Source organism: Coturnix japonica, chromosome 2 (assembly GCF_001577835.2).
Source record: "Coturnix japonica isolate 7356 chromosome 2, Coturnix japonica 2.1, whole genome shotgun sequence".
NCBI classification, from domain to species: Eukaryota; Metazoa; Chordata; class Aves; order Galliformes; family Phasianidae; genus Coturnix; species Coturnix japonica.
The window spans coordinates 21,781,902-21,806,613 of NC_029517.1; the positions used below are offsets into that span (position 1 = coordinate 21,781,902).

The 24,712-nt window shown below is 43.5% G+C and overlaps 1 protein-coding gene across 1 annotated transcript; it reads left to right on the forward strand.

Moving 5' to 3' along the window:
* Positions 1–11,581: 11,581 nt before the first annotated feature.
* Positions 11,582–22,287, forward strand: ASB4 (ankyrin repeat and SOCS box containing 4). Its single transcript, XM_015853568.2, has 5 exons — positions 11,582–11,891; positions 14,951–15,250; positions 17,411–17,901; positions 19,084–19,197; positions 19,406–22,287. The coding sequence occupies exons 1-5, from the start codon at positions 11,678–11,680 to the stop codon at positions 19,592–19,594; spliced, it is 1,308 nt and encodes a 435-aa protein (XP_015709054.1). The 5' UTR covers positions 11,582–11,677; the 3' UTR covers positions 19,595–22,287.
* Positions 22,288–24,712: the final 2,425 nt, after the last annotated feature.

A 24,712-nucleotide genomic window follows, 5' to 3' on the forward strand; every position in this document is an offset into this window, starting at 1 on the left:
CAGAAAGCACTAGCAAAGCCTTTGGATTGTGTACTGAAAGATAAAAGTGGGGAAAGAGCTTCAAAAGCTTCCTCTCACAAAAATCTTTGCAAAGGCTGTGACCTAAAACAATTTTAACCCTGTTATTCTGACCAAAGGGAAACTGCAGACTGCTTACTTCAATTTCTTAAGCTCTGCATTCTTCAGTTCTGCTAGAGCTAAAAAGAAAAGCCCAGCCCACTGCTCAGCTCCCCACTGAAGAGCAGGGAGCAGAGATCCCTATGGCTGTTGAGCAGCTGCCATGGAGCGAGGCAACGTCTCTTCTCACACCTCACCACTGTATGTAAACACAGTATCACCAGTTAGTTAGAAAACTGGAATCTATGATAATAGCCTAATGAACAGACGATGCCCCAAGGCGTTCAAGGATGCAGATTCTTAGTGCCTTTTGCAAAGAAGGGGAAAAACAGTCCTGAAGTGACACCAAGGTGTATCAATTTTCCCAACTGCTGAGAAAAATCCTTGTCAAAATGACGTTGGTGGGTTTGCTGGTTGTTGGAAAGGCTTTTGTAGGAACAGTCTGGCTTTCAGCCTCGTCCTAGTTTGAGGAGAGCAGAGTCAAGGACTGTACCTGGCCCTTGTGGAGTTCACCACAGACTCCAGTGCTGTCAGCCACGAGCAGCCCAGAGGCAGCTGCATAAATTTGGATGTCCAAACAAGTTTGGGAACATATTTTGCTTATTTCATGGTGGTGTGGGGTAATGCAAAGGTTCTCAGTGATGACAAGATGTCAAAACCTGTGACTGTCAAAAACAGCCCTAAGCAAGGCTATGTCCTAGCACAGTTTTTGTTTACTGTCTTTTATATAGCAGCACTTCTTGCTGCATCTGGAAGCAGCAGCAAAGGGAGCTGCTTTACTTATTTTATAGGTGGCAGAATTGCTAAACTGGAGAGATGCCAGGCTAAATCAAAAGTCAGAGAGGTCCTCCCAGGCAATCTGCCCTTTGCTGCTGACAGAGCACTGGGTGGGCAGAACATTATTGATGGCTTTGATCGTGCTGCCACGGTTCAGCCTTGTTTCAAGCATAAAGCAAATAGTGCTGTCTTTTCCCAGGCAGAAGTGTGCTGAGCTAGTAGCGTGCCTTGCAATACAGAGTTGATGTCTTGCAGGTGAATCCTGCTGTCTTGGCTGCAAGCTGCCAGGAGCATCAGAACTGATGACAGTTGTACAACAGAGGGTCATGTAACTTTTGAAGGATTAAATCTGTATGTGAAAGGCAGGAGGCTCCTGACTTCAAATGCAAGTAAAGGTGAGCTGTGTTCCTGTCATCATCACTGTTCTAGACATCAAGCATCTCAGACAACATAAAACTATTGTAATTAAGGTGTCACACCGTTCTGTGTGCAGCGCTTTCAGGGTCTTGAAGGTAAGTCAGGATAAACTCTTGAACACAGATTTGAAACACTGCCACATATTAATCACTGCTGAAGTCTATTGCATGTGTAACTATGCTGGTGTGAGCACTGGCACATGAATCAGACAATGCATGGCATAAAACTGTGTTCTGTGGTAGGAGGAGAGGCATGGATAGCCCAACACAACCTCACAAGCAGACACCTGATGCTGATCTTCAGTTGAGTTAGTTCCAGGAGGCAGGAAGCTCACTGCTGTCTGCTGTAGTACTGCATGTACAGATGATGTACTGATGCCATCACAGTCCCTCACTGAAGTGGAACAACCCAATGACACAGAAAAGGAACAAGAGGGAAATGACTAATTAAGCATTATTCCTCTGCTACCACCACTTGCCTACGCACTGCAAACAACAGACACGTTTCTCAGGAAAGAAAATGCAAATGTTGAATTTTCAGGATATGGTATCTCAGGAAAAAGATACAAATGAGATTTAGAATTTAACAGCTTTTAAAATACCGCAACAGAAAGAAAGGAAGGAGATAGCCTTGACTAATGAACGCTGTGGCTATCAAGAAAAGCAACTGTACACACTGTGCAGTGATGTTTTGAACTAAGATGGATACTCTTTGGTCAAGAGTTTTAATATACACAGATCATTTATAAAATGTGGGCTTCTTAATCCCTATTGGCACCATGAAGCAGAAATAAATGGAAATGTAGGAGAAACGCAGTGCTGCACATTTCTTTATGAACTATGATTGCTACACCTGGTTCCTCCCTTTCTGGACTGTCCCACATGTTTACCAAAGCCGACTTTGAGATTTACATCAGTGTTAATCCAGAGTAACATCACAAAGATTAACTTAGCCTTATCTCACTGCTCCAGGCCCTGAGTGTTCTTGTGTTACTGGAGTTGCTTCAGATGCATGGGTGTGGATGTCTAACCTATACTGACAGCAAGTCTGGAAAAAGCAAACAGTTGTTGTGATACCTATAAATACAAGCCACTATACCTACTTACTGATTTTCTCTTGCTTTTTAGCTCTAGGAATTCTTTCATTCAGATGTAATGGCATATGGATACATTCAGATACATACTGTTGTAATGACATACATACATATAAAGATATAATTCATGTGAATTCATGAGCTATTTTACCCATTTTAAAGCATAAATCATGAAGATACAATGCAAAAAGGAATCTAGGATCCTATCCAAAACTTGCTGAAATCTCTGAGTTGCTACATCACAGCCTCTTGTCTGCAAATATGTGCCAAGGAGCAAAGAACATGGCCTTGGTAGAGCCAGAACCTTTGCATAGTCCAAAAACACCCCTTTATGCACTCTGCTGTTCTGAAGTATGAGTGACAGGTTGAGAAGGCATAAAACGGGATGCAAGATGTGAACTTTTACTCCACCCTCAACCCAGTTCAGCTTAAGAGCAAGTTGTACAATGAATTCCATCAGGCCACGACAGACCTTACAGAAAAGAAGCTTCTATTTTGCGTGATTTTATTAAATGTTCTAAAAATCAACCACTGTAGCTAATAATGCTGGAAATACTGGATTTGAAAAACATCTGTAATTTACTTTGAAAAGAATTCTGGAATTTTTTTATAGGATTTGTGTCCTATAAAATCCCTGTGCTGTCCTGCTAAGATCTGCACATGAAGATAAAAAACAAACAACTGTTAAAACACCAGTGGGTTTTAAGAACTACATCTCTAGAAAAACTGTTATTGAGTAGTACATCGTTGACGTCTAGTAAAGATTTCCAGCTGAAGTTCTTTCTGGCAATAGAAGGGAATCAGAACCTGCTGTTTGAAAAATAGAAGGTTCATTCTTTATTCCCACACAGTCTCCTTTGTTTGTGGAGCTAACAAGAGCTTTTTTTCTGCAGGTGAAAAAGCTTAACCAAATGTAAGCAATATTATATTCTTTCAATTTTTATATCGATCAACTTTTTACTCACTCATAGTTATGTTGAGTGCAGCTTGTTTGGATTATCATTAACCTCACAGGAGTTGTTACTGCTATTAAGTCTTCCCCTGTTAGACAGGGTGCTTTCACAGTTGCCTTGCCTTTTCAGGTTCAACCATTGAAGCAACCAGATCGCTGTTTCCATTTACGCACAGGAAAACTTGCTACCAACAAGGGAGGTTGTGGAATATTTGTTATCGTGCCATTACCTACTCTCTCATTCGGACTCTCTTGGATTACACATGCTGCTGCCTTAGCTTTAGTGCTCATCACTTGTGCTTCATTGCATATAGCCCTTATAAGGTACCACTAATTTAGTTTACTCATTAACAATCCAGATAGTGTATTATCTGTTTATTCTTTTGGCATACTCCCACATAGTTGTTCCCAGATGGTAATGGTTAATACATTGTTGAAGCTTATCTGTGCAGGATTTATGCAGGTTAGGACAGACCTGCTATGGCACCACAGATCTTCTAACACAGATACTTGGTTGCAGTGTGCCTGAGCTTCGAGCAGAAGAGGAAACTGTCCAAAAATCTATGTTTTCAGAATTTTAAACAAAATAAAACTGATTCTAGTGGTGAAGATATCTCTCCTGCTTAATTGGTGTAAGGAATTTACTCAAGTCACATAGATCTTTTCCATTTAGCCAATAATGCCACTGATGTGGATTAGAAGGAGCCAAGATGACAGCCGTAGCCTCAGGCTGCTGTGGGCAAGTTCCAGCACTACATGTGTGAAGATCAGAGGAAAACCATACCCTGGCTGAAGATATGACCTCTCTCTTCCATCACCCAAAGAGCCCCTGTGGCTGTTCTCATGTCACTGCGAGGTCACCATGGGGTTTACACTCCTTGGGGACCAGAGGTCTGGCAGCCCATGTCACCCCAGCACTTTGGCCACTAGTAGAGCACCCGGCAGGCAGCAGAGCAGGCCCAGCACTGGACATGGGGCACTTCCCTGGGGATAGGCAGGGACATGGGCCATCCATGGGTCCCATTGGTGGGGCCTACTGCAGGGCAGGGCTGTGGGGAGCTGGAGTCCAATTCTGCTTTGGCTTCACTGGGCAGAGCTGGCAGCATGAGAGCTGATGTGGGGTCCTGGGCCTGGTCAGATAGGGGAACCTCGGGGGACAAGGACAGACAGGGCTATTGGTGCCCTTAGCGCCCTGGCATGCGTTTGTTATCAGATTCTGCAGCAAAGAAACCCTTTTCAGGAATGGGTTGTTTTCAGCTTGTTTTATTCTTCATGGAGGAAAATTACTATCCCTAGAATGTGTTTAATATGTTTCTGACAGTTTCAGACAGGTGGAGTTGCATCCTACAGACATCTCCACAGCCTCCCAGGAGGTGATGTGACAAATGCAGGAATCAGATGACCATATGGTAGGTATTTGGGCAAAGGAGGAAAAAAGTTTTCCTGTCTGGTTAGAGCATTGTTCTGCTGCATAAGCCTTCTTATGTTTTGTCAAGGACACAGAAGTCTGGTCTTGACAAGGGAGATGGCAAAAAATGAAAGACTGAATCTTCTCCTGCCTACATACCATTGCTTCAGAAATGTTCCCACTGCTTCTCCCAGTACAAAAACCTTATGGCAGCCTCACGAGGAGAGGATAGAGTGCTTCACAGGCTCCTTCAGACTGTTATTCCTTGGGAGAAGATGCATCTCAAGCAGGAATATAAACAACACTTCAAGTTAGTGTTTCTCAAAGGAAAATACGTTATTGACAAGATTAGGACTGTGACTGGGTGATAAGTGGGTTGATATTGTTAAAGGCTGGCTATAAAGTGTTTTCTTGAAATAGAAAGTCTGTCCTCCAAGTGCTTTTCAATTTTAGATGGCTTTAGATGCAATTCACCAGACCTCTGACATGACTATAACACTGGTACTAAAAGGTACCAGTATCCCAAGGCTTTTGACACTTCAGAACTCATTCTAGATTAGTGTGCTCTGCTGATGAGAGAGAAATCACAGAAAGTGCAGCATTTTGTCTTTCTGATTCTCACATAATAAGAGCCAAAGTCATAAACTTTGTTTTAAACTCAATCCAACCTCTTAGTGACTTAATTGAGAATATGGTTAGAAAAAGACAGAACATGAAAAGAATAGAAAATAGTTAAATGAGGGCTTGGCCCGCAGAAAGAAAACAAAAGCAAAGCAAAAAGAAAGCCTACATCCTACTCCTAACAAAGCTACTGAGGAAATTGTGATTGGTCACTATGGCAACAGATTTTTAAATGGAAATAAAATTCTTTTAATATTGCAAGCACATTTTTCTATCCAGGTCTGCTAAATGCATACAGACCTCATTAAAGTGAATTGAATTTTGCAATAGGCGTTCCATATAATGTTATGGACACTAGTAGATGAAGAATCAAAATAGAAATGGTTCTAAGATGTGCATGGTTTTACCATGTTAGTGCTTCAAACAATCAGAGGCAAATGGTAACAGTTATTTTCTTTCCTCAGGAAATCTTTTAATAACTGGTGCAAATCAAGGCAACTGCAAACTTCAAGGAGAAATATTTGCTTTTGTTTTCCTGGCTTTTATACTAATGGACTCAGGATGGTGAATCAACATATTTGGATGTTTTTGTGCAATAGAAGGATTTGTTCCTGTAGCCTCCACTGTGATGGCTGGTGGGGGTGTAAAAAATCTTGTTCCCTTTGCTTTGCAGCTCTTGCAACAGAGCCAAGGCTAAGGCAGCCCTGCATCATTCATGCACAGTTCTGATACCTGTCAATAAGAGCCAGAAGTCCTGCAGTGTGAACAAGATTTATCCAATAAAAACAGCATTTAATATGCACATTTTTTTTTAGGCTAACATTGCTACCCTATTACTTATTCAACTAATGACTTGATCTGTCACATTCAGGGAAGGTAGATCTTAATACTGGAAAGGTTGCAAGCTTAACCGCCTCTGTTGCTTGGAAATGAAACAAACAAACCACTGTTTATCAGTGACTGATTTATCATGAAACAGTGGGAAACACAGGGAACAGGAGAGATTGAAAACATTCATCAAAACCTCTGGCACATTCATATGCGTGAATGGTATTTATGAACCACTGTAGGCCTGCAATGTCCCTACCTGCATCCCCACTTCAAATAGCCTTGTTGTTTATACGCTACTAATTGAGTGATATCTCATCTTTCCTCTTCATGCATTCCACCCTTTTGTCAGATTATTCCACATGCTTTATTTCAACATCGCTTCAACTTTATTCCTTCAGAGTAGGATCAGTCCTATTCTGAGTAGCAAACAGCTGGATGCTTGATGGCTGCTCAGAGAATACTGCTTCTGCTGGATGTGTTCATATGCCTTCATGCCTCAGCGTCTGCACCCCAAAGGACTGGTGTTTCAGAGCATTGCTACACTTGCAAAACTGGAAATCCTTTCATCTTTGGCTGTTTGCCTGTCCTTAGAACCGAGTTGCCTTATTTGATACATATCTAGTATATAGGAAAGATCTCACCCACACTAGCTGAGCTCTGCACAAATGTGATTTCGGCAGGCAAGGCAGAAGTGGCTGGAACAGCCTGGTGAGAATGTTTCACCCTCAGCCAGCAACTGTCAGAGAGCAGCAGCAGGCAGCCCTGCCAGGGAGCCCGGCCAAGCCACAATCTGGCCTGAAAGAGGGCAGGGGAGACACAGCCGCCTCTGGGGCTCTTCCTCCATGAGATGAATTGGTTTTGTCTCACTGCTGTGAAGCAACACTCGTGTTTAAAGGACTGCTTTCCACGAACTTCATTTAAGCCCATAGTTCGTGCCTCTTTTCATCAGGATGAAGCAGTGTAAGAGATTCATGTTGTAAGTTTTCTTACAAAATCCCACCACTTTAAATACTGTCAGATGCTACAATGCATAGCTGAAAAAATAAATAAATAAATAAATAAAAGCTGGAGATGGAAATAGCACTCATGCAAACCACAGAGAAATCCATGGAAGAATGAGCTACGCTTTTGTTATGAAGTTTTCAGTCATGAAACTCTGTGAGAACAGAATTCAGGATTCCTGGCATCAATCTTTGGTTTCCTAATATATATCCCTTAAGATAAAGCACGTCCTTGGTACACAATCCTATATCATTCTCGCTTTACTGAAGACAGAAGTGGAAGGCCCAGACTTTGGAAAGCTCCCAGCTCCTGGGAGTGTGACTGCCAACATCTCAGCAGTCTGATGTCTAAGTGCCTCTGAGGATCTGGGATGTTTTTTTCTCTCCATCCATAGCAAATGAGAACAAGAGTGAAACAATGCAACACAAAACAAGAGGAGGAATCCCAAATGATGACACATGGTTTGTTTCAAGTTAACCATCCACGGGGATGAGTTTACAGAGAGGATTTTTCTCAAAGGATGACTGTCAAGCTGGGCACCTGGATAATATAGTTTGCATCTATTCTACTAAGAAATAAAACAGGAAGTTTTACATAACCTTCACAGCCAGCATTCTGGAAGAAGAAAATCTGATTAAATATAACACTGTGTAAAGCAGGCAGAAGGATATACAACGAGGAAAAAAGATCAATAAAAATACTGGGAAAAGATTTGTGATACAAGTGAGTAAAAGGACTGTGGTTAATTCTGCCTGGGAACTGAGAGCAGCCAAAGGGAAACAAGGGACCTGTGAGCAGGGTGGGAAGCAGGGTGGCAGAGCCTGCCTGATGCTGTTGGTGCTTTAAGTGCCACAGCAGAGCAAGGGTTGCCATCACTTCTGCAACAGCATTTTGAAGAGCATGTACTGTTCAGAAGAGATGAAAGCGTGGGATTAACTCAATGATCTCTTTCTTGCTTCAGGGCCACAAACCTGAAAGTCAGTATGTTTCCTTCTTTAACATGCCAGGCTTCTGAGCAGCACAGACAGTGTCACATGGAGGCTGTATTATTCCTGCTTAAGTAACCCGCTTTAGCCAGCAACCTGCTGGGGGAAGGAAAGAGCAGAGCTGAAGTCTTACCAGTTTGCACATTGCTGCCAGGCTCAGAGCTGCAGGGTGCATGCTGTGTTTCTTGGTTCCCCCCGGCACCGCCGCTGACCAGCAATGGGATGTGAGTGCTTCAGCTGTCAGCTGGGATGGCTTTCTGTATTGCAGCTGAGAATGACTCCTCCATTTGCATTAGAACCATTCTTTTGGAGCATTTTTCCTACTGCTGGCTGTCTGCCTGCCCCAGCATTGGATTCAGGATGTTGATCTTGACCTCCAGGTCTCCACAATCAGGGTCATTCCTGGTACCACTGGGAGGTGTGAGCTTTGTGGCTGCAGCACATTGCTGCTCTGTGTGGGCAGGTGCCAATGAGAGCCCTGGCTCCCCCAGCCTCCCCAGGAGACACAGCCTGCCAGTACACTTTCTCTTTAAGGCTGTATTTGTTTTTTTATTACCACATCTCTGGCTTCCATTTAAGCTCCTCTCATAATATCACCCTGATGCTCCTCACACCCTCCCCTTTGGGCAGGTTTCCCCGGCTCAGTGCTGCTCAGTGCCCAGCCTAATAGAACACATGGCCCACTGAGACCAGTGTAAATATTTCATTTGAATCCAGAAGATTTTGGACAATCCTGCAATAACGCACTTTGTTAGAAAAAGAGGGGCCTAAGCAACTCATCTGCAGTCAGTGATGGCATTCACATTGCCTGAAGTGTGCCCCAAAAGCACGCCCTTCCCTTCTCCTTGTGGCACTCCTTCACAACGAGTTCTTCTGCCCAGCATTAATCATGAAGGAGGGGCAGACCCAGCCAGCCCAATGAGATACTGGTGTCTGTGAGCCTGTGGCTTGTCCTGTGAGGAGGGGTGCTGGGTGGTATTGGGTGCAGCTGAAGGAAGGCCTGGGAGATGAGGGGTGGGAGCTGTCTTCCCTCTGCAAATGCACATCTGCATTAGCTGTGTCATTTACATCACTGATTCTAAATACAGCAACCACGTTTCTTAGTGGATGTAGTGTGTGCGTCTGCACAGTGCCAACACAGCGGCCTCAAGTCTAACCTATAAATATAATTAATGTTGGTTCCGTTATTTATAATAAACAAGTGATGAGCCATTGTTTCGCTGTGAGATGTTCAGGATATTTGGCAGCCCTGGAGCTTGAATGACATCAGTTTTAAATTACAAAATCAAAGTGCCACCTTGTGGTATGGTGGGGAGAAATCTGTAGGAAATTGTGTACAGCTAAAAGAGAGAGCTTGTAAAAATTGGTCTTTCAGCCCCACCAATAGTTTGCCATATTTGCGTAGTCTTAAATATATCTTTAATACACTTTGAGGAAATAATAGTTATTTTCTTTTGTTTTCCATTAGTTCATCTGGTCTTTTGTTATTGTTTGTCTGTCTAAAATACCAAAGCAGTCACATGTGTACTGAAATCACCAGCGTACATATATGAATAGATATTCAAGGTTAGATGAAAATGTAGCCTACAGGAGAGCCATAGGATATCTATCACTGTTTCCTTTCTCTATTTTAAACTCATTTGTCTTAAGATTTTTATGAGAATCAGAGCGTGTCCGTACCAGATACTAAAGGTGAGCAAATACTACTCAAATGCATCTGTCCCTGTGCGTCCTTTTGAACCATGACAAATGAGAGCTGATCATAATCAGCTTTCTCTTTTGCTGTGGGCCTGGCTCTCACAAATTACTTCACCTTGGTTGTCAACCAAGAGCAAGCACAGTGGGCCAGCAGATGTGCAGCTGGTGCATCTCAGCCTTCAGGTGGTGGAGCTGCGTGGAGATGCACTGTATGATCCTTTCTGTGTACGGCTGGATTGAATGTCCATGTGTCATCTAGTGCTGCCCATGATAGGCAGATGAAAAAATAGTCCATTTCAAACCAAAAAGTGTAACTGAGGTCAACTATGTTTCAGTGCTTTGTACATCCAAGACTTCCCAGGAACAGAGTGGTTAAAAAATAAAATAGTGTGAGTAACAAGAAGTCCATAGATTCTGGGTTCACATTTGTCCCTCTGCTCATGCCAGACAAGCATTAACACTTTCCTTAAAGCGTGGGGTGAAATTATCTGCTGAGAAGAGCAAAGTAAGAGGGAGACAGGAGGGGGTGTAATCATATGGAGACCGTGATGCTGACCCTCCCTTAGGTAAGCCCAGCAGGGCACAGACAAGTTACATGCAGCCTATAGCACTGGGGTAAGATGTTTTCCTTCCACTGTCTTTGTTACAAGCCTGAGAGCAATACTTAAGGGAAGTATTTTTTACGAAGTATTTTTTACATATAGAAATGCGCTCACAGATTCCTCTGTTCTTTATGAACTGCTGTCCTATAATATCTCTGGTGAGCACTGGCTGTAGGAGAGAGCGATGCTGCAGGTGCTCATGGGGCTGCCTGAAGAGCCCAGCTCCCTGGAACACCTACACAGAGGCTGTCCTGACTTAGAGCATCATCCAGATTTCATGTCTTCATCAGTCTGCTTGGAAGCCACACTCACAGGAAAAGCAGAGGCAAAGATTTCTTCATGGTTGTGTGCGGTCTGCCCAGCTGAGTGGTTCAAACCAAGTATGAAGAGCCTTCTGCTAGCTATGGTCCCACCACGTGGCCCTGTGGTATATGAGCACTCCATCCCATCCTGCAGACATACACCTCTGCAGTATTTCTCCTTCCACCTGCCACTGCTATGATACCTGAGCAAACTGAGGCACTCCTGCTGCTCAGGGCGTTATAGAGAAGACTGGGTTGGATCAACAAAGCCATACTCAAGGTTTTACGTACTGGGGCAGCTGTGAGCCCTGCATGCTGGGGGCTCTAATGGAGGCTTGGTTTGATGGCCAGAGGAATGAAAACAGGACCAACAGAACCATTGCTGTCCTGCTAAGAGTGAGCTGCATCCCACTAGAAGAGTGCCTTGGGAAGTGATTTTTTCTTTCTGAAATGCATTAGTTGGAAGGTAGAGAGAGCATCACATCCCACTGCTATCAGTAAACCAGCAATAGTAACTATGAAAGGAAACGTGTGCTTCTCCAGCTGAGAAACAGAACTCAGGACTAATATCATGGCAGGAGCAGTGATCAACCATGTGGTTGATGAAGCTTGATGTGTATAAAACCTGTAGAGAAATGATTTTTTTCTGGTGTTACTGCTCATAAGTCTGTCCTCGCTTTCATAAAAAGAGCGTGGTGATATCTAAGAGTGGTATTTTGATGCCTGAAATGCTCCTCATATAAATAGAACAAGCAGATCAGCATGACCAAGTGATAAAATTACCTTCTGGTCTTCAGGAACTTCAGCATGTAACTGCGCTATAGGGACCTCAGTGTACCCCTCTTCACAGCACAAATAAATACATTTGGAAATGGAGGTGGAGGAGGCATACGAAGAAGGAGAGAATAAGCAGAGGAAAATGACTAGAGCTGAGGCTGCAAAATTAGTGAAAAAGAACTTTCTGGAAGCCCTGAAGTGCAATGACTATGAAACACTGGAAGAGCTCTTGAACCAAAAGAAAATAGATGTGGACACGGTGTTTGAAGTAGAAGATGAGAAGCTGATTCTGGCATCCTACAAACAAGGTAAACATCACAGCATTCACAGGACAGGAAGTAGCTGGGCATGGGGAATTTTCCAGAAGCTGTGGCCTTGTGTCACTTCTAAGGCTGTAGCGTAATGTGGCTCACAGGGAGCGGTGTCAGGAGGCTCATGTGGCTGCAGCCACCGCCGGAGGGGAGCTTAGCTGTGCTGCTGGCCTTGGCGGAGGGCAGGCCAGAGAGCAGCACCAGCCTCCGCGTCACCCAGGCACCACTGCAGCCCTAGGGAAGCCTGGAAAGAGGAGACCTTTGCTATTTCCTTGCAGAGGATTTGAGTGCAAAGCCCAGAATAGGCCGATGCCTTGAAGTATACACATTTTTTGCATGTTCTCTGTCACATTAACAGATCATTTAGGAACACAAAATATTTTATCTCTTCTTCTTTCAGTTTTCAATAGAGCACTGAATTCTCCTTAGCTTATAGGATCTAAAGAAATCCTGTGGGCTTGAATGTTGCTGCTGAGGAGAAACTGTATGTAGAAGCTCACAGAAAGCAAGTATGTGCTTGTTCATCAAACCAGAGAAGTCTTATGGAGCAACAACACAACCAGGCAAGACTTCCCACCTGTTTTGGAGTTTACCAAATCCAAACCAGCTGTCAGACAGATCCTAAATTTCCCAAAACTTACAGTTTAAAACAATGAAACAAATCCGCTTTCTGCTAAAATCAACATACTTTGTTACATACTTGCTGAGAAGACTTCTCATGGGTATCTAGAAGACACTACTGACCAGCTTTTGCCAGTAGTTAAGTGTACATGAAGACAAGCACCAGTCTTAGCAGCACAGCGAATAGCCTTATTATTTATTTACGTATTTATTGTCTGTGACGTAACAGAGGGACAACATCCCTCCTCCTCTCTTTTCCTGTGTTTACCTGACATTTAATGATCAGCCTCTGCTCTTCTGATTACATAAGGGTGAGGATGATTCAGCCAGGAGTTCCCTTGGGGACAGCATCTGAACTAACCCACACAATGATGAATGTATCCTAAAATACATTTTCTTCTGTCCTCAGCAGGCTAAAATGCATTTTGGTTGTGGTTTGAAACTGCAGAAGTAATGCTTGGATTTTTAATTGTGGATATTTTGGCAACAAGTACTAACCTCTCTTTTGGACAAGCCTCTCCTTTTTCAAATGGTAGAGGGATAAAAGTACCCCATGGCCCAAATCACAGCAGTGTATCTGCAGGAGGCACTCCACCAGCTATCATGCAAATTTTGCTTTCTGGGAGGAGGATTTCCTTGAGGACAGAATGCTGTTAAGCTTTCAAACAAGTTGAGCTTTGCCACAGGCCTAAGAGATGAAGGGGAAAGGAGAAGCCACCAGTGGCAGAGTGGCTTTCCTTCCTCTCTTACATGAGGCCTCCATTTTGGGGCCACAGCTTCTTTTCACTCCAACAAATAGGTGAGTTGAAAGAGGCCTCCCACACAGGCTGTTCCTTCTGCCTGCCCAGTGCCAGGTCTCATCCCTTTGGGATCAGGGATGTCTGTGACTCTGGGAAGAGGACATAGAAGATGCTCCTTCTGAATATCTGTAGGCATTACTCACTCACAGCAGCACAAACAAGATAAAAGGTAGTCTCAAGTGGGAAAACTGTGGCTGTGTGATGGGATAACTTAGCTTTTAAGGACCACTTTCCTACTGTGATTTATCATTTATGGCTCACACATATATTTTTGGCTCCTCAGGCTCAGCTCAGTGTAGGATCAGGTTGGTTACAAGGAGAAATGTAAAATGTGAATTTGGGTGGGGAAATGACTTAAGAAACCTGCTATGCTGTGTGCATAGACTCTGGGATATAACACACCTACTTTGCACCAAGTCTGGGGATGTGATGAAAAAGTTTTTCTCTCTGCAAACAGCAGTTGGTTTCTTCTCTCCATCTCTCTTCCTATCTAATACAGTACTCATGAAACAGTAAGGTGGAAAATCTAGAGCTCAAGACTCAAAAATGAAGGTCTGAATTAATTTGGCCTTATTACACATCTGCAGTACTTTCCTGTCTTTTAAATAGTAACAATATTTACCAGAAACTTGCCAAGGAGGCCAAAATACATTAAACCAACAATATTTTATAGGCACATTCTAGCTAAAAAGCAGCTGCTATACCTTAATAATAAATATAGAAAAGGATAAAAATGAAGTTTTAGTCTTCTCCTGCCCTTAAACACAGTACTATTACAGTTTTCTTTTTTAAAGCAAATGATCATAGCAATCACTTCAAAGACTGTTTCTGTGCAGTCATGAAACATGTATTCATATCTTGGGAACAAATATTTAAGCATTCTTTGGTCTTACACGTGTTTGTAAGTGGGGAGGAAAAAAAAGAATACCATGATGTTTTCAGACAAATATCTGAACATTTTGGAGCCAAATTTCATGCTGAACTGCACCTGCTTCCATTTGGCTCTTCCACCTCAATCACATCAGCATCAAAACTCCTCACTCCATGCCCATCAGGGGCAGTAGCCGGCAGAACGGCTGTGATACTTTGCCACTCTGCCACATCGTTGGGGATCATCTTCACACAGTGCATCACTAGGAGTACAAATCCAGCTCCCAGGACAAGCAGTCTTGCAGTGTCCCATGCAGAAACAGCAGGATGAGCTATCCATTGAGTCACAGGTCTAAGCACATTCAACATTCTTATTCCAGTACCACCTTTGTTCAGCTGTTGGCAGACTGAAGAATCTGTTTCCCACATATTTTTCAGCTGATGATATTTCAAATGGTCTGAGCTTTTTTAAATGATTATTATTCAGTCTACAGAGGTCACTAGAAAAACAAAAGCTGCTATCAGTACATCTACATGGGAATCACCAGTCCAAAAGGCAGACTGTTCAGCACACATAGTGGAAGTACCTAATGAAAATGAATTTATGCTTGAGAGAATTTTGTGTGCACTAAACTCTAGCTGGTAAAATTACAGTATATTAAACCAAAGCTCCGATCTTCCCTTCCTGCTCAATTGTTCTCAGTAGATGGATAATGCAAAGGAAAATCTTAGCCAAGTCTGGTAACACCTTTTTGCTTTGTACAGGATACTGGCTGCCTAGTTACAAATTAAAAATATCCTGGGCAACTGGACTTCATCTGGCTGTCATGTATGGGCATCTGGAGAGTCTTTCAGTTCTGCTCAATCACAAAGCTACGATCAACTGCCGGCCCAACGGGAAAGCTGCAATCCACATAGCGTGCGAAACAGCAAATGTTGAGTGTCTCAAGATCCTCTGCAACCATGGAGCTAAGCTGAACTGCTTTTCAATGAGTGGGCAGGCGCCCTTGCACTTCTGTACAACACTAACCTCCATTCCTTGTGCCCAGCAGCTGATTTGGAGAGGTAAGGGAAAGTTCTGGATGGTCTCCATGGTCTTTCCTAGGAGGCAAGTTTCCAAGTCCCTGTATGTTTATCCTTCCCACCCACAGCTGACTTGCCTGTTCATCTCCAACTCCTTATCCCCATCTTCCTTATCTAGATTTACTACTGAAAGGCTCTCACATTGAAGTGCACTCCTAGCTCCTTCTTTCTTGCACAGATTTCCTTGTTCTCCATAAATTCTTCCATCCACTTGTGTTTTAAGACCTAGCCCTGACAGAACAAGTGTAGTTTTTCATACTGTCTCTTAGTTTGCCAGTAGTCAAATTCTCACATCCATATAGGAACTATGGGAAAAAGGTCATTATATAAGATTTTGCTTCTCTGAAGCTAGATATATTGTATCTCTGATTGGCTGTAGCAAATGAAGCTATGAATAGACGCAGTTCACAGATAAATATATTGATGTTCCTTCCACTGTGTCCTTAACACAAGGAAGCTGACTTGGGACTTTTTAAGACAGATATAAAGGGTATAGCAAAGTCAGGCAGCATCAAGTCCTGAGTTACAGACAGACTCCCATATTTATCACACTGTGCCATGGCAAACATAAACACCTTCACCATTTTGCTACATATGTTGTTATTGAAAGCTTCTCTTGAGATACAGAGACCAAGTATGATTTGTGGGCAAGGGAATCTGAAACCACAAAATGAATAACAACATTGTGTTACTTCTGCTGGGAGGATACATATTATTTTGTTTGTTAGAAAGGAAAATAAATGCTGCCAGTTGTATCCTGCCCAAAGAAAACAGCAGGCGCCGCATTTGCTACCATGGAAAAGCTTAAAAGTCAAATGTACTGTTACAAAATGCAGCAAATGAAAAGATACATTCTGCAGGCTTTCTCCACCCACCTATCAGCAAGCAAATAATGGCGCTATGCAAGCCACCTTCTTTTCCTAAGCGCTCCGTAAACTGTGTGAGCTAAAAGCAGAGACTACAAACAAAAGGGGCATGGTCTGGAGCAAATTGTGGCAGGTGTGTGCGCACACCACCACCCAAAAGCTGCTGGCAGGTGTTTGCTGATGCCCTGAGCTGAGGTTTCCTGAGGTATCTCCCATCCCACCATCTGCACCCAGTAGTGTCACATCAGGTCAGTCCAGCCCTGTCTGGCTTGGGCAACTGTCCAGCCAGGCAGAGCTCTGCCCGGATTTGTTTACCACCTCCGAAAGTATGTTGCTGATACACTCACAGACATGTAACGTGAGTAACACCCAGCTGGTTTTAATGGGATTAGCACACAGCCCAGTGGTAATTTCTGACTCCTCTTTCTCCCTCTCAGTCATTACTCCTCAGTCTTAGTGTAGTTTGGCCATGTAAGGGCCACTTGGCTGGCGAGGAGAGGCCAGACAGCTTGCTCTTGCTCTTGCACAAGTGCTTTATCATCTGCTTGCCAAGGCTCAGGGTTCAAGGAGCAGCTCTCGGCCACCCAGCTGCCAGCACTGACTTCAGCACCTTCAGCCACTGGAAGAACGGCCTTGCTTTCCCCATCCTGCTGGCTCTGCTGCACATTGATGTGTAACAGTATGTATAAACACTATGTGTAAACTATAAATATATGTTTTGTACTGTAGTTTTGCCTTGCTCTGAGGAATGGGGTCTTGCCAACCTTTCCTCTGTTCTAATAAGCAGTGTTCAGTATTCTTCCCCTCAGTAATTTGCATTTCTTTAGAGCAAATTGCTGGTAGCTGGAAAGGACAAGGGAAAGTCCCACTGAGCGGGCGGGAGCCCAACAGCCTGTGCTGCTTTGACAACTGCAGGCCGGGGCCCGAGCCTGTCTGTCTGTCCGTCCGTCCTGCGGCAGCTCCCGTGCTGGGCAGTAGATGGCGATGTTGCCTCAGTTGGGACGTAAATTCGGTGCAAACAGAGCCGCTACATTGTGTAATGAAAGAACCGTTAAGGCTGGAAAACACCACTAAGATCATCTAGTCCAACCCCAACCCATCCCAACCATGCCCAATGACCACGGCCCTCAGTGCCACATCCACACCTTTCTTGATCACCTCCAGGGACAACGTCTCCATAACATCCCTGGGCAGCCTGTGCCAATGTACCACCACTCTCACAGAAATCTTTCCTTGAATCTTGCCTTAACTGTTTCCCATAACCTTTCCTTGTCAGGAGCCAACGTGAACATAAAAACCAACAACCAAGATGAGGAGACCCCTCTGCACACTGTCGCGCGTTTGGGTATCCCCGAGCTTGTGGCTTTCTATGTGGAACAAGGGGCGCAGGTCGATGCACTCAATGCCCACATGGAGACACCCCTGGCTTGTGCAGCCTACTGGGCCCTCCACTACAAGGACCAGACATACAGCCCCGACCACCACCTCATCTGCCGGATGCTCTTAGACTACAAAGCTGAAGTGAACTCTCGTGACGAGGACTTCAAATCCCCACTCCACAAAGCCGCCTGGAACTGTGATCACGTACTGCTTCACATGCTGCTGGAGGCAGGAGCAGAAGCCAACATCATGGATGTCAATGGTTGTGCACCCCTACAGTATATCATAAAAGTGACATCTGTGAGGCCAGCTGCCCAGCCTGACGTCTGCTACCAGCTGCTACTGAATCATGGAGCAGCCAGGATATATCCCCTGCAGTTCCACAAGGTTAAGGATGCTTTTGTACAGAGCAGAGAGATAAAGGATGACTTGAACAGGAGATAGATGAGAAAGCCAAACCTCAGAGTCTGATAGTATTGGGATTTGCAGGAGTCCTATGAACTACAGTCCCAGAATGCCCAAAATCTTGTGAGATGATCTGTTGTAGGACATGTATCATTGTTCATGCCAGAAACCAGACCCAGATCTAATTTTCATTCTCAATCAGCCTGAAAATACAAACTCTAAACGTTGGCTCAAGCCTAGTTTTTCAGAGCTGATTGACACTACCATTTCAGAAAATCTACATGCTTTCATCAAACCTCGCTCCAAATATACTTAACTGGGTTGTAGGAAATGTATATTTTGTGGTCTCTATCAAAGACTGGAGAAAAGATAAGACGGTTCATTTTGTCCCTTCTGACCTTTAAAAATACAAATCCATTCAAACTGAGATGGATCTCAGTGAAATTTTGGCTTATTCCCTGGGAATGAGAGAAAATAAGGGGAAATTCCAAATCTGCTCATAGCTGGTGGGAAAAAAAGTAACAATAATTGCAGGATCCCTCCCAAAGGATTTCTAAAGGTCTTCAAAACCCAAAGCACTGTAGTCAGCAGATTTCTTACATCAAGCAACAAAGTAAGCTTGCTGTAGTCAGGACTCATTCTCTCATCCCTGCCCTGAGCATAACTGTACTTCTCCATTGTACATACAGCATTTCAATAAGCCAAGCAATCAGAAATCTTTGAAGAAAATGCCAAAGCTTTGGTTGTACCCTCCTGGGCCTCGAATGAGCTGCCCTTGTCTGTAGCAAAATAGCTTCCATTTTTCTAAAGTGTGTTTGAGAGACCTGGGGTCTCCTCTTCATGTAGCATGATGTTTAACCCAGGGGGATGTTCCAAAGCTTTGTCTGTGAAAGTCTGTCTATGGTGTGGGTCAAAATGTTCATAGTATGGTGTGAATGCAAAGCGTTACTCCATGAATGTGAGTGACAATAAGCTTTGGGATTTTTTACTTCTCTGCACAAAGCAGTGTTGATGGGGTTTGTGTCTTTTACAGCACCAACTGCATCCTGTCCTAAGTCTTTAGATGTGTACATTTCAGCACATCCTTATGCTGTTCTTGCCAAGCAGACAGGCTGACCCCAGCTCCTTGGTGGTACTTATGATCCCTATACATCCTGCCTACAGGTGCTACAAGCCTGTCATTCCTATCCCAGGGCTGTGGAGGTCGTCGTTAACACCTATGAACACATCAAATCAACTTCAAAGTGGAAAGCTGCCATACCTGATGATGTCTTTGCGGTAAGTTCTTACTGGGTTGCAAAGGAGGAAATACCAAGCTTGATATTTATTATAAATATCTGGCTACAGGAAAATGACTATGCTTTTGAAAGCGAATAACATGCCAGGGCAGTTCTATGGGCTTTTCACTCCTGCTGATATCTGTGTTGGGAGGTGAAGGAGAGATGCTTAGAGCCCTGAAGCACTCAACTTGTTTTGTGTTTTACAGCGGCACCAGGATTTCTATGACTCCTTATTCAGTGTGTGCAGCAACTCACCACGGTCCCTCATGCACTTATGCAGATGTGCTATTCGGATGACACTGTCAGAACGATGCCACCGAGGCGTTCCTTTGCTCTCCATCCCACCATCCATGAAGAAGTACTTGCTGCTGGAACCAGAAGGGATAATCTACTGAGCCAGTGTTGTGCTGCTGCCTGCACCTTCATGGAGTTGCAGACTTAGTGTTCATGCAGATCTTCACCTGAGGGCTGGCTGGCACTCACTGACCCTTCTTGGAGACTCCTCAAGGAAGCAGAGTGGGAAAGGCACCTCCAAATGAACACATCCCTGGATGCTTTGTTCATCCTAGTGTAAACAACCCAGTCAGTGATGCTTCCATTTCAATCAGTATTTATTCTACTGCCTGATATTGTTAGATTCAATCTGAGCAAGCCCTTAGTACTGTTTCACTGCAGTTTTCTTTAGTTGTCATTTTAGGAGTGAGAGAAAGGATACTGCCAAAAAGTAGCATGTTCATTAGTCACAGGAATGATGCCCCAGAAAGAAATGGGCAAACTGATTTGTATCATGACCACAGTCAGGATTGCATTAGTTTGCTATAGATCAGTACTGAATTTGGGATTTATCCATTGTTCATTACACCTGTCTGTACCTTATAAAGCTTTGTCATAATACTATCTTTTTAATTGTAATATTCCTTTCCATTATCCATCATAGTCTGGGAACAGACCTGAAATCCACAGCACTGAAATTTCTGGGTGTTCTTATTCATGCCTTGGTAGCTTTTAGAATATGTTGTCTCTGTTTCCACTCTCAACATGACCTGCATTAAATTCACATCCTTGTGTGGAGAAGGCAGATGCCTTGGACTTACCTGTGTCAGCTCACACACATACACACATCCTTCAGGATGGTGCCAGTGGGATCCATGAAGAATATGAACATTTCTATCTGTTGATTACAAAAGGATCCTGACCTAATTAACATGGACGATACGTCTCATTTTGGGGCAGCTAAGCTCAGATGAAAAGAGTTCCACCTTAACTGAAAGGTGTTTTCACAGCGGCGAGTTGTAGGCTGAGCTGTTTCAGACTTGTCAGCTGCTTGGTGCCTTTGAACCAGCTGGTGCTGGTTCCCAGGAAACAATTTCTCCTGGCAGAACCATTGTTTGCAGCTCAAGGGGAGAAATACAGGGCACACTGTAGGTATCCTGCAGCAATAGTAATGTATGATTTGACCTGTAGATAAAAACCATTTTACTCCTATTTTTTTTTAGTATGATGCAGTCCATTTGCATTGTTCTTCTTTTAGACCCTGATAACTCTGGGTTCTGATAGAAGGGAGGTGAGCTGAGCCTGTCATCACAAGCCAGCAACCCCTGACTTCTCACTGCATCTCTGGTTGATGCTGTGGTTCCTTACCACCATTATTAACTCTTTGCAAGAGAGCCCACAGCTTGCTGGGCTTTTCCCATCTGTACAGGAGCAGCCAAGCTGTTCAGTGCCTCTGTGCTTTGCAAAGTAGCAAGAACAGCACCCAAAGAAATATGCAGATTATTTAGTATTATAAACCACTTTGCTGGCAGAAAGCACAGTGATAAGAGCTCTTACTATTAGTGACAGCCCTAGCAAGTATTGCATCTATATCAAAAGATGTCTCGCAGTCACTGGGGAATCATAGGATCACACAGGTTGGAAAAGACCTTCAAGATCATCATGTTCAGCCACCAACCTGACCTGCTGAGTGCCATCAATACATCGTGTCCCTCAGTGCCAGTCAAGCCCTGTACTTTACTAAAATGAAAGGTTTCAAAAGTAAATTTTGAGGGGCTGGGAAAGCTTAGGTAATACAAAGCCACTGTTTTTCTAAGCAATGCATCTGTGTAAGTCAGGAATGGGGAAGAGGACTTGCCAACAGGACAAGGCAAGCAAATATTTGTTTCTTTCTGAACAGTCTGACAGTGGGACAAGCAGCAAAGTCCAGAAGAGACAGATGGAGGTGCCTGGTTTTACTTTGAAGACATACTCGATGCTGGCAGCTTCAGGAAGTGAGATTCTGCATCTGGAAGAGGGAGGTTTAAGGCAGAACAATAGCAATGTTTTTGACCTGTCATAGTGAGGACTCTCTTGCTGAGAGAAAAGAGAAAAGACTGTCACCGCTGTTCCTAAATTCCCCCTGATCCTCCCTCTTCACTTTGAAAAAGCTTCATTTTCATTCTGCAGGCACCCAGTCTCACTTCCAAGCTTTGTACCCAAGCAGGTGCCAGATTACAGCCATTGTGGGATCTGACAGAGAGCACAGTGGGATCAGGCTGATTATAGTCATAGAAATTTACAAGCTGTTAAAAACATTGGAGAACATCCCTGCTGCAGAGAAAAAAAAAATAAAAAAAAAAAAAGACTAATTGATGCACTTTAATTGGTTCCGTTGTTGGAGTTAGAAGAGCAACAATAAGCAAACCTTATCTGTCACCTTTTAACATTTCTTTCTTTTTAAATCTTACTGCAGTGCACAGTAAGACTAAGCACATCTAAGCACTAGATGGAGCTGCCCAAGTGAGGCATGGGGGCACCTGATATCTGTTAAATGTACTGGATGTGCAGTCATATTATTCTTAGTGCAGATTCCTTGAAGATTCATACTGTCATATAACTCCTGATCATGCCTGGATGTTTCCAAAGCTGCAACCAATTGGATGGCCGCAAATGGAAAGAGAGAGACCAGGCAGCAATCCCTATGCTCTAAGTTCAAACCCAGCCATGAGCTAAGATAGAAAATTAGTCTCAGGGTGTTTTCTGTGAAATTATTGTTATTATTATTTAATTTATTTGTGCTATTTATCTTCTCAGTAAAACTGTAGTCATGTCTGAGAAATTTTCACTGCATTTCACAGCCTGTTAGAATAATTAAAGCACGTGAGCACAAAGAATGAACTGTTGTTTCCCACTGGCAACTCTTTCCCACAGCTCCATTAGTGACATGACTTGTCAATAACCAGCAACCTTTTGCCTGTTAGAAGGCATATAAGAAGAGATATTCTTAAGCCAAATACTTTGTTATTCCATCTACAAACAGAGACATAGAGACACTCCACATGTTTTTCTAGGCTAGTGCAAAGCCATAATCCAGTTTCTCACAGGCATTCACTTTGTATACTGCTCTTACAATAATTTTAATCCTTCCCAATTTGATGTCTGACTGGATCCAGCTTGACTCAAGACTCCATGAATAAATCCATGGAGAGAGCATGCAGATGAAACCAAAATCAAAATCCAAAAGTGTTCAGGCAGGACTGTGTTTTTGTTCAAAATCTTTAATCAACTTTTTGCATGGCTCAATAGCACTGCTGCTGGTCATGTGTGTCTCATGCCAAGGAGAGGAGCCAGAGACTGCAAAGTGACAACTTGGGAAACTGCAAGAGGAAGCAGCTCATCTTATCCAGCTCCTTCTGAGCCTGTAGCAAATCAGTCATCCTTGAGACAGGCTGCTTTTCCAGTGTTGCTTGCAGATGGTGAGGAAAGCTATTTTCTCTGTTGTCTCCCACTGTGTGCAAAGCTACCAAGACCTTGCAAGGATCATAGAATCACCAAGGCTGGAAAAGACCTCCAAGATCACCTAGTCCAGCCATCCACCCACCACAAATATTCCTCCCCCCCCCCCTCCCAGGCATGTCTCAGTATAGCATCTAAAGGCTTCTTGAACACCTAAAGGGAAAGTGACTTCGCCACCCCCCTGGGCATCTCATTCCACCACCTGAGCACTCCTTTGGAGAAGAAATTTTTCCTAAGATCCAACCTGAATCTCTCCTGGTGCGACTTGAGGCCATTCCCTCCAGTCCTATAGCTACTTGCGCAGGAGAAGAATCCACCTTGCCACAACTTGCTTTTAAGTAATTGTAGAGTTCAGGCAGTTGACTTGTCATATGTGAAAAGACTTGGTGGGATATTCTAGTCAAATCTTTGCTCTGGTTCAGAAAAGAGCTTTTCAGCTGAAGTCAGGGCTGAAATTCTATAAGAATTTTGGCATTAGTGAAAATTTATTTCTTTGAAACCACTTACCATCTTGAAAGATCATTTCTTTCCTTGGGGCAATCTGTTACGGCCTATACACCAATTCTGACAGAATCAACTGCTATGATTGTGAGTTTATTTATATCTCCCAACCAGAGCAAGACTGACAACTATTTCTATAAAATGTTAGAAACATGATTATTAGGGGTAGGGGAAAGGTTCTGGTCTGCTATGAAAGGCAGCAGCTTTACTTTTAGCTGAAAGTACTGCTGGGCCGATTAAAACGATCATAGTCCTTCATATTATAGGAATGCCCTTTCAAAATGCACTAAGACTTTTGGCAGCACATTTTGCCCGTGGGACAAATGCCTGTAAATTTAATATACAAGGGTTCAGTTTTTGAGATTGGAAGGAAGATTGAAACAGTCTGGGGTGGCCTGTGCTGTTATATACCTTTATTAAACTTGGAAAAGCCTAGGAGGCATGCTAGCTTTTCAGCATGCTCAAAGCTTTGCAGGGCTCTTGATGGGCTGCTGCTGCTTTTCTGAAATGCTACAAGATACAGATGGGTCGGACACAGCAATATTTCCATTTTCTTTCAGGATATGGAAGTAGCATTTCCCTGTGCTCCCTAGGGTTTGCACTTCTACTAAATGACAGTGCAGAACATGCTATTAGCAGAGATGCCAAAGCCTAGCTAGTGTCTGACATCTTAACCTCCCTAAGAATTATATTAAAGTAGTGGAAAGATCTACCACGGTCTTTATTTGGGAACGGCAGGAACTTCTGCTACAGCAGATGAGTGAGTGGGTCAGAAAAGATTGCTATATACAGCAACAGTCAGATGAAATCTGTTGGCTGCTTAGAAATTTTTTTTTTCTGACCATTTCTCCAAATACATCTTAAGCTTCTTAACACACGAAGCAGAAAGGTGACTAAGACTACCATGCATTCCAATGACCTGTTTGATTTTAATACACAGTTAACATTTCCTTAGCCCTTTGCCTTGCACAGGCACCCCATGAAACACTGCTAAATTACAATTAAGGCATTTAAACCAAGGGCAGAAGGGCACATGATGATTTTTACACCACTGGTGAATTGCTGTGTTCTTTCCAACGAGGGCTGGCTAGGGATGCTGCTACCAGCCTTTTGCTGTGCCAGAATACATCTTCACTTCAGCCTTTTATCAGTGCAATTGATATGGCTCCTAGGCTATTTACACTGCAATTAGCACTGGGTCAGATTACGTCAATAGTGACTGTCGACAGGGAGCTGCACTG

What these genes read in the sequence shown, in the direction of transcription:
- ASB4 (XM_015853568.2), top strand. Translation starts at nt 11,678, where the DNA reads ATGGAGGTGGAGGAGGCATACGAAGAAGGAGAGAATAAGCAGAGGAAA. An exon ending in CCAGCAGCTGATTTGGAGAG is followed by an intron (nt 15,251 to 17,410) that starts GTAAGGGAAAGT and finishes TTTCCTTGTCAG; the next exon opens with GAGCCAACGTGAACATAAAA. An exon ending in ATCCCCTGCAGTTCCACAAG is followed by an intron (nt 17,902 to 19,083) that starts GTTAAGGATGCT and finishes TCCTGCCTACAG; the next exon opens with GTGCTACAAGCCTGTCATTC.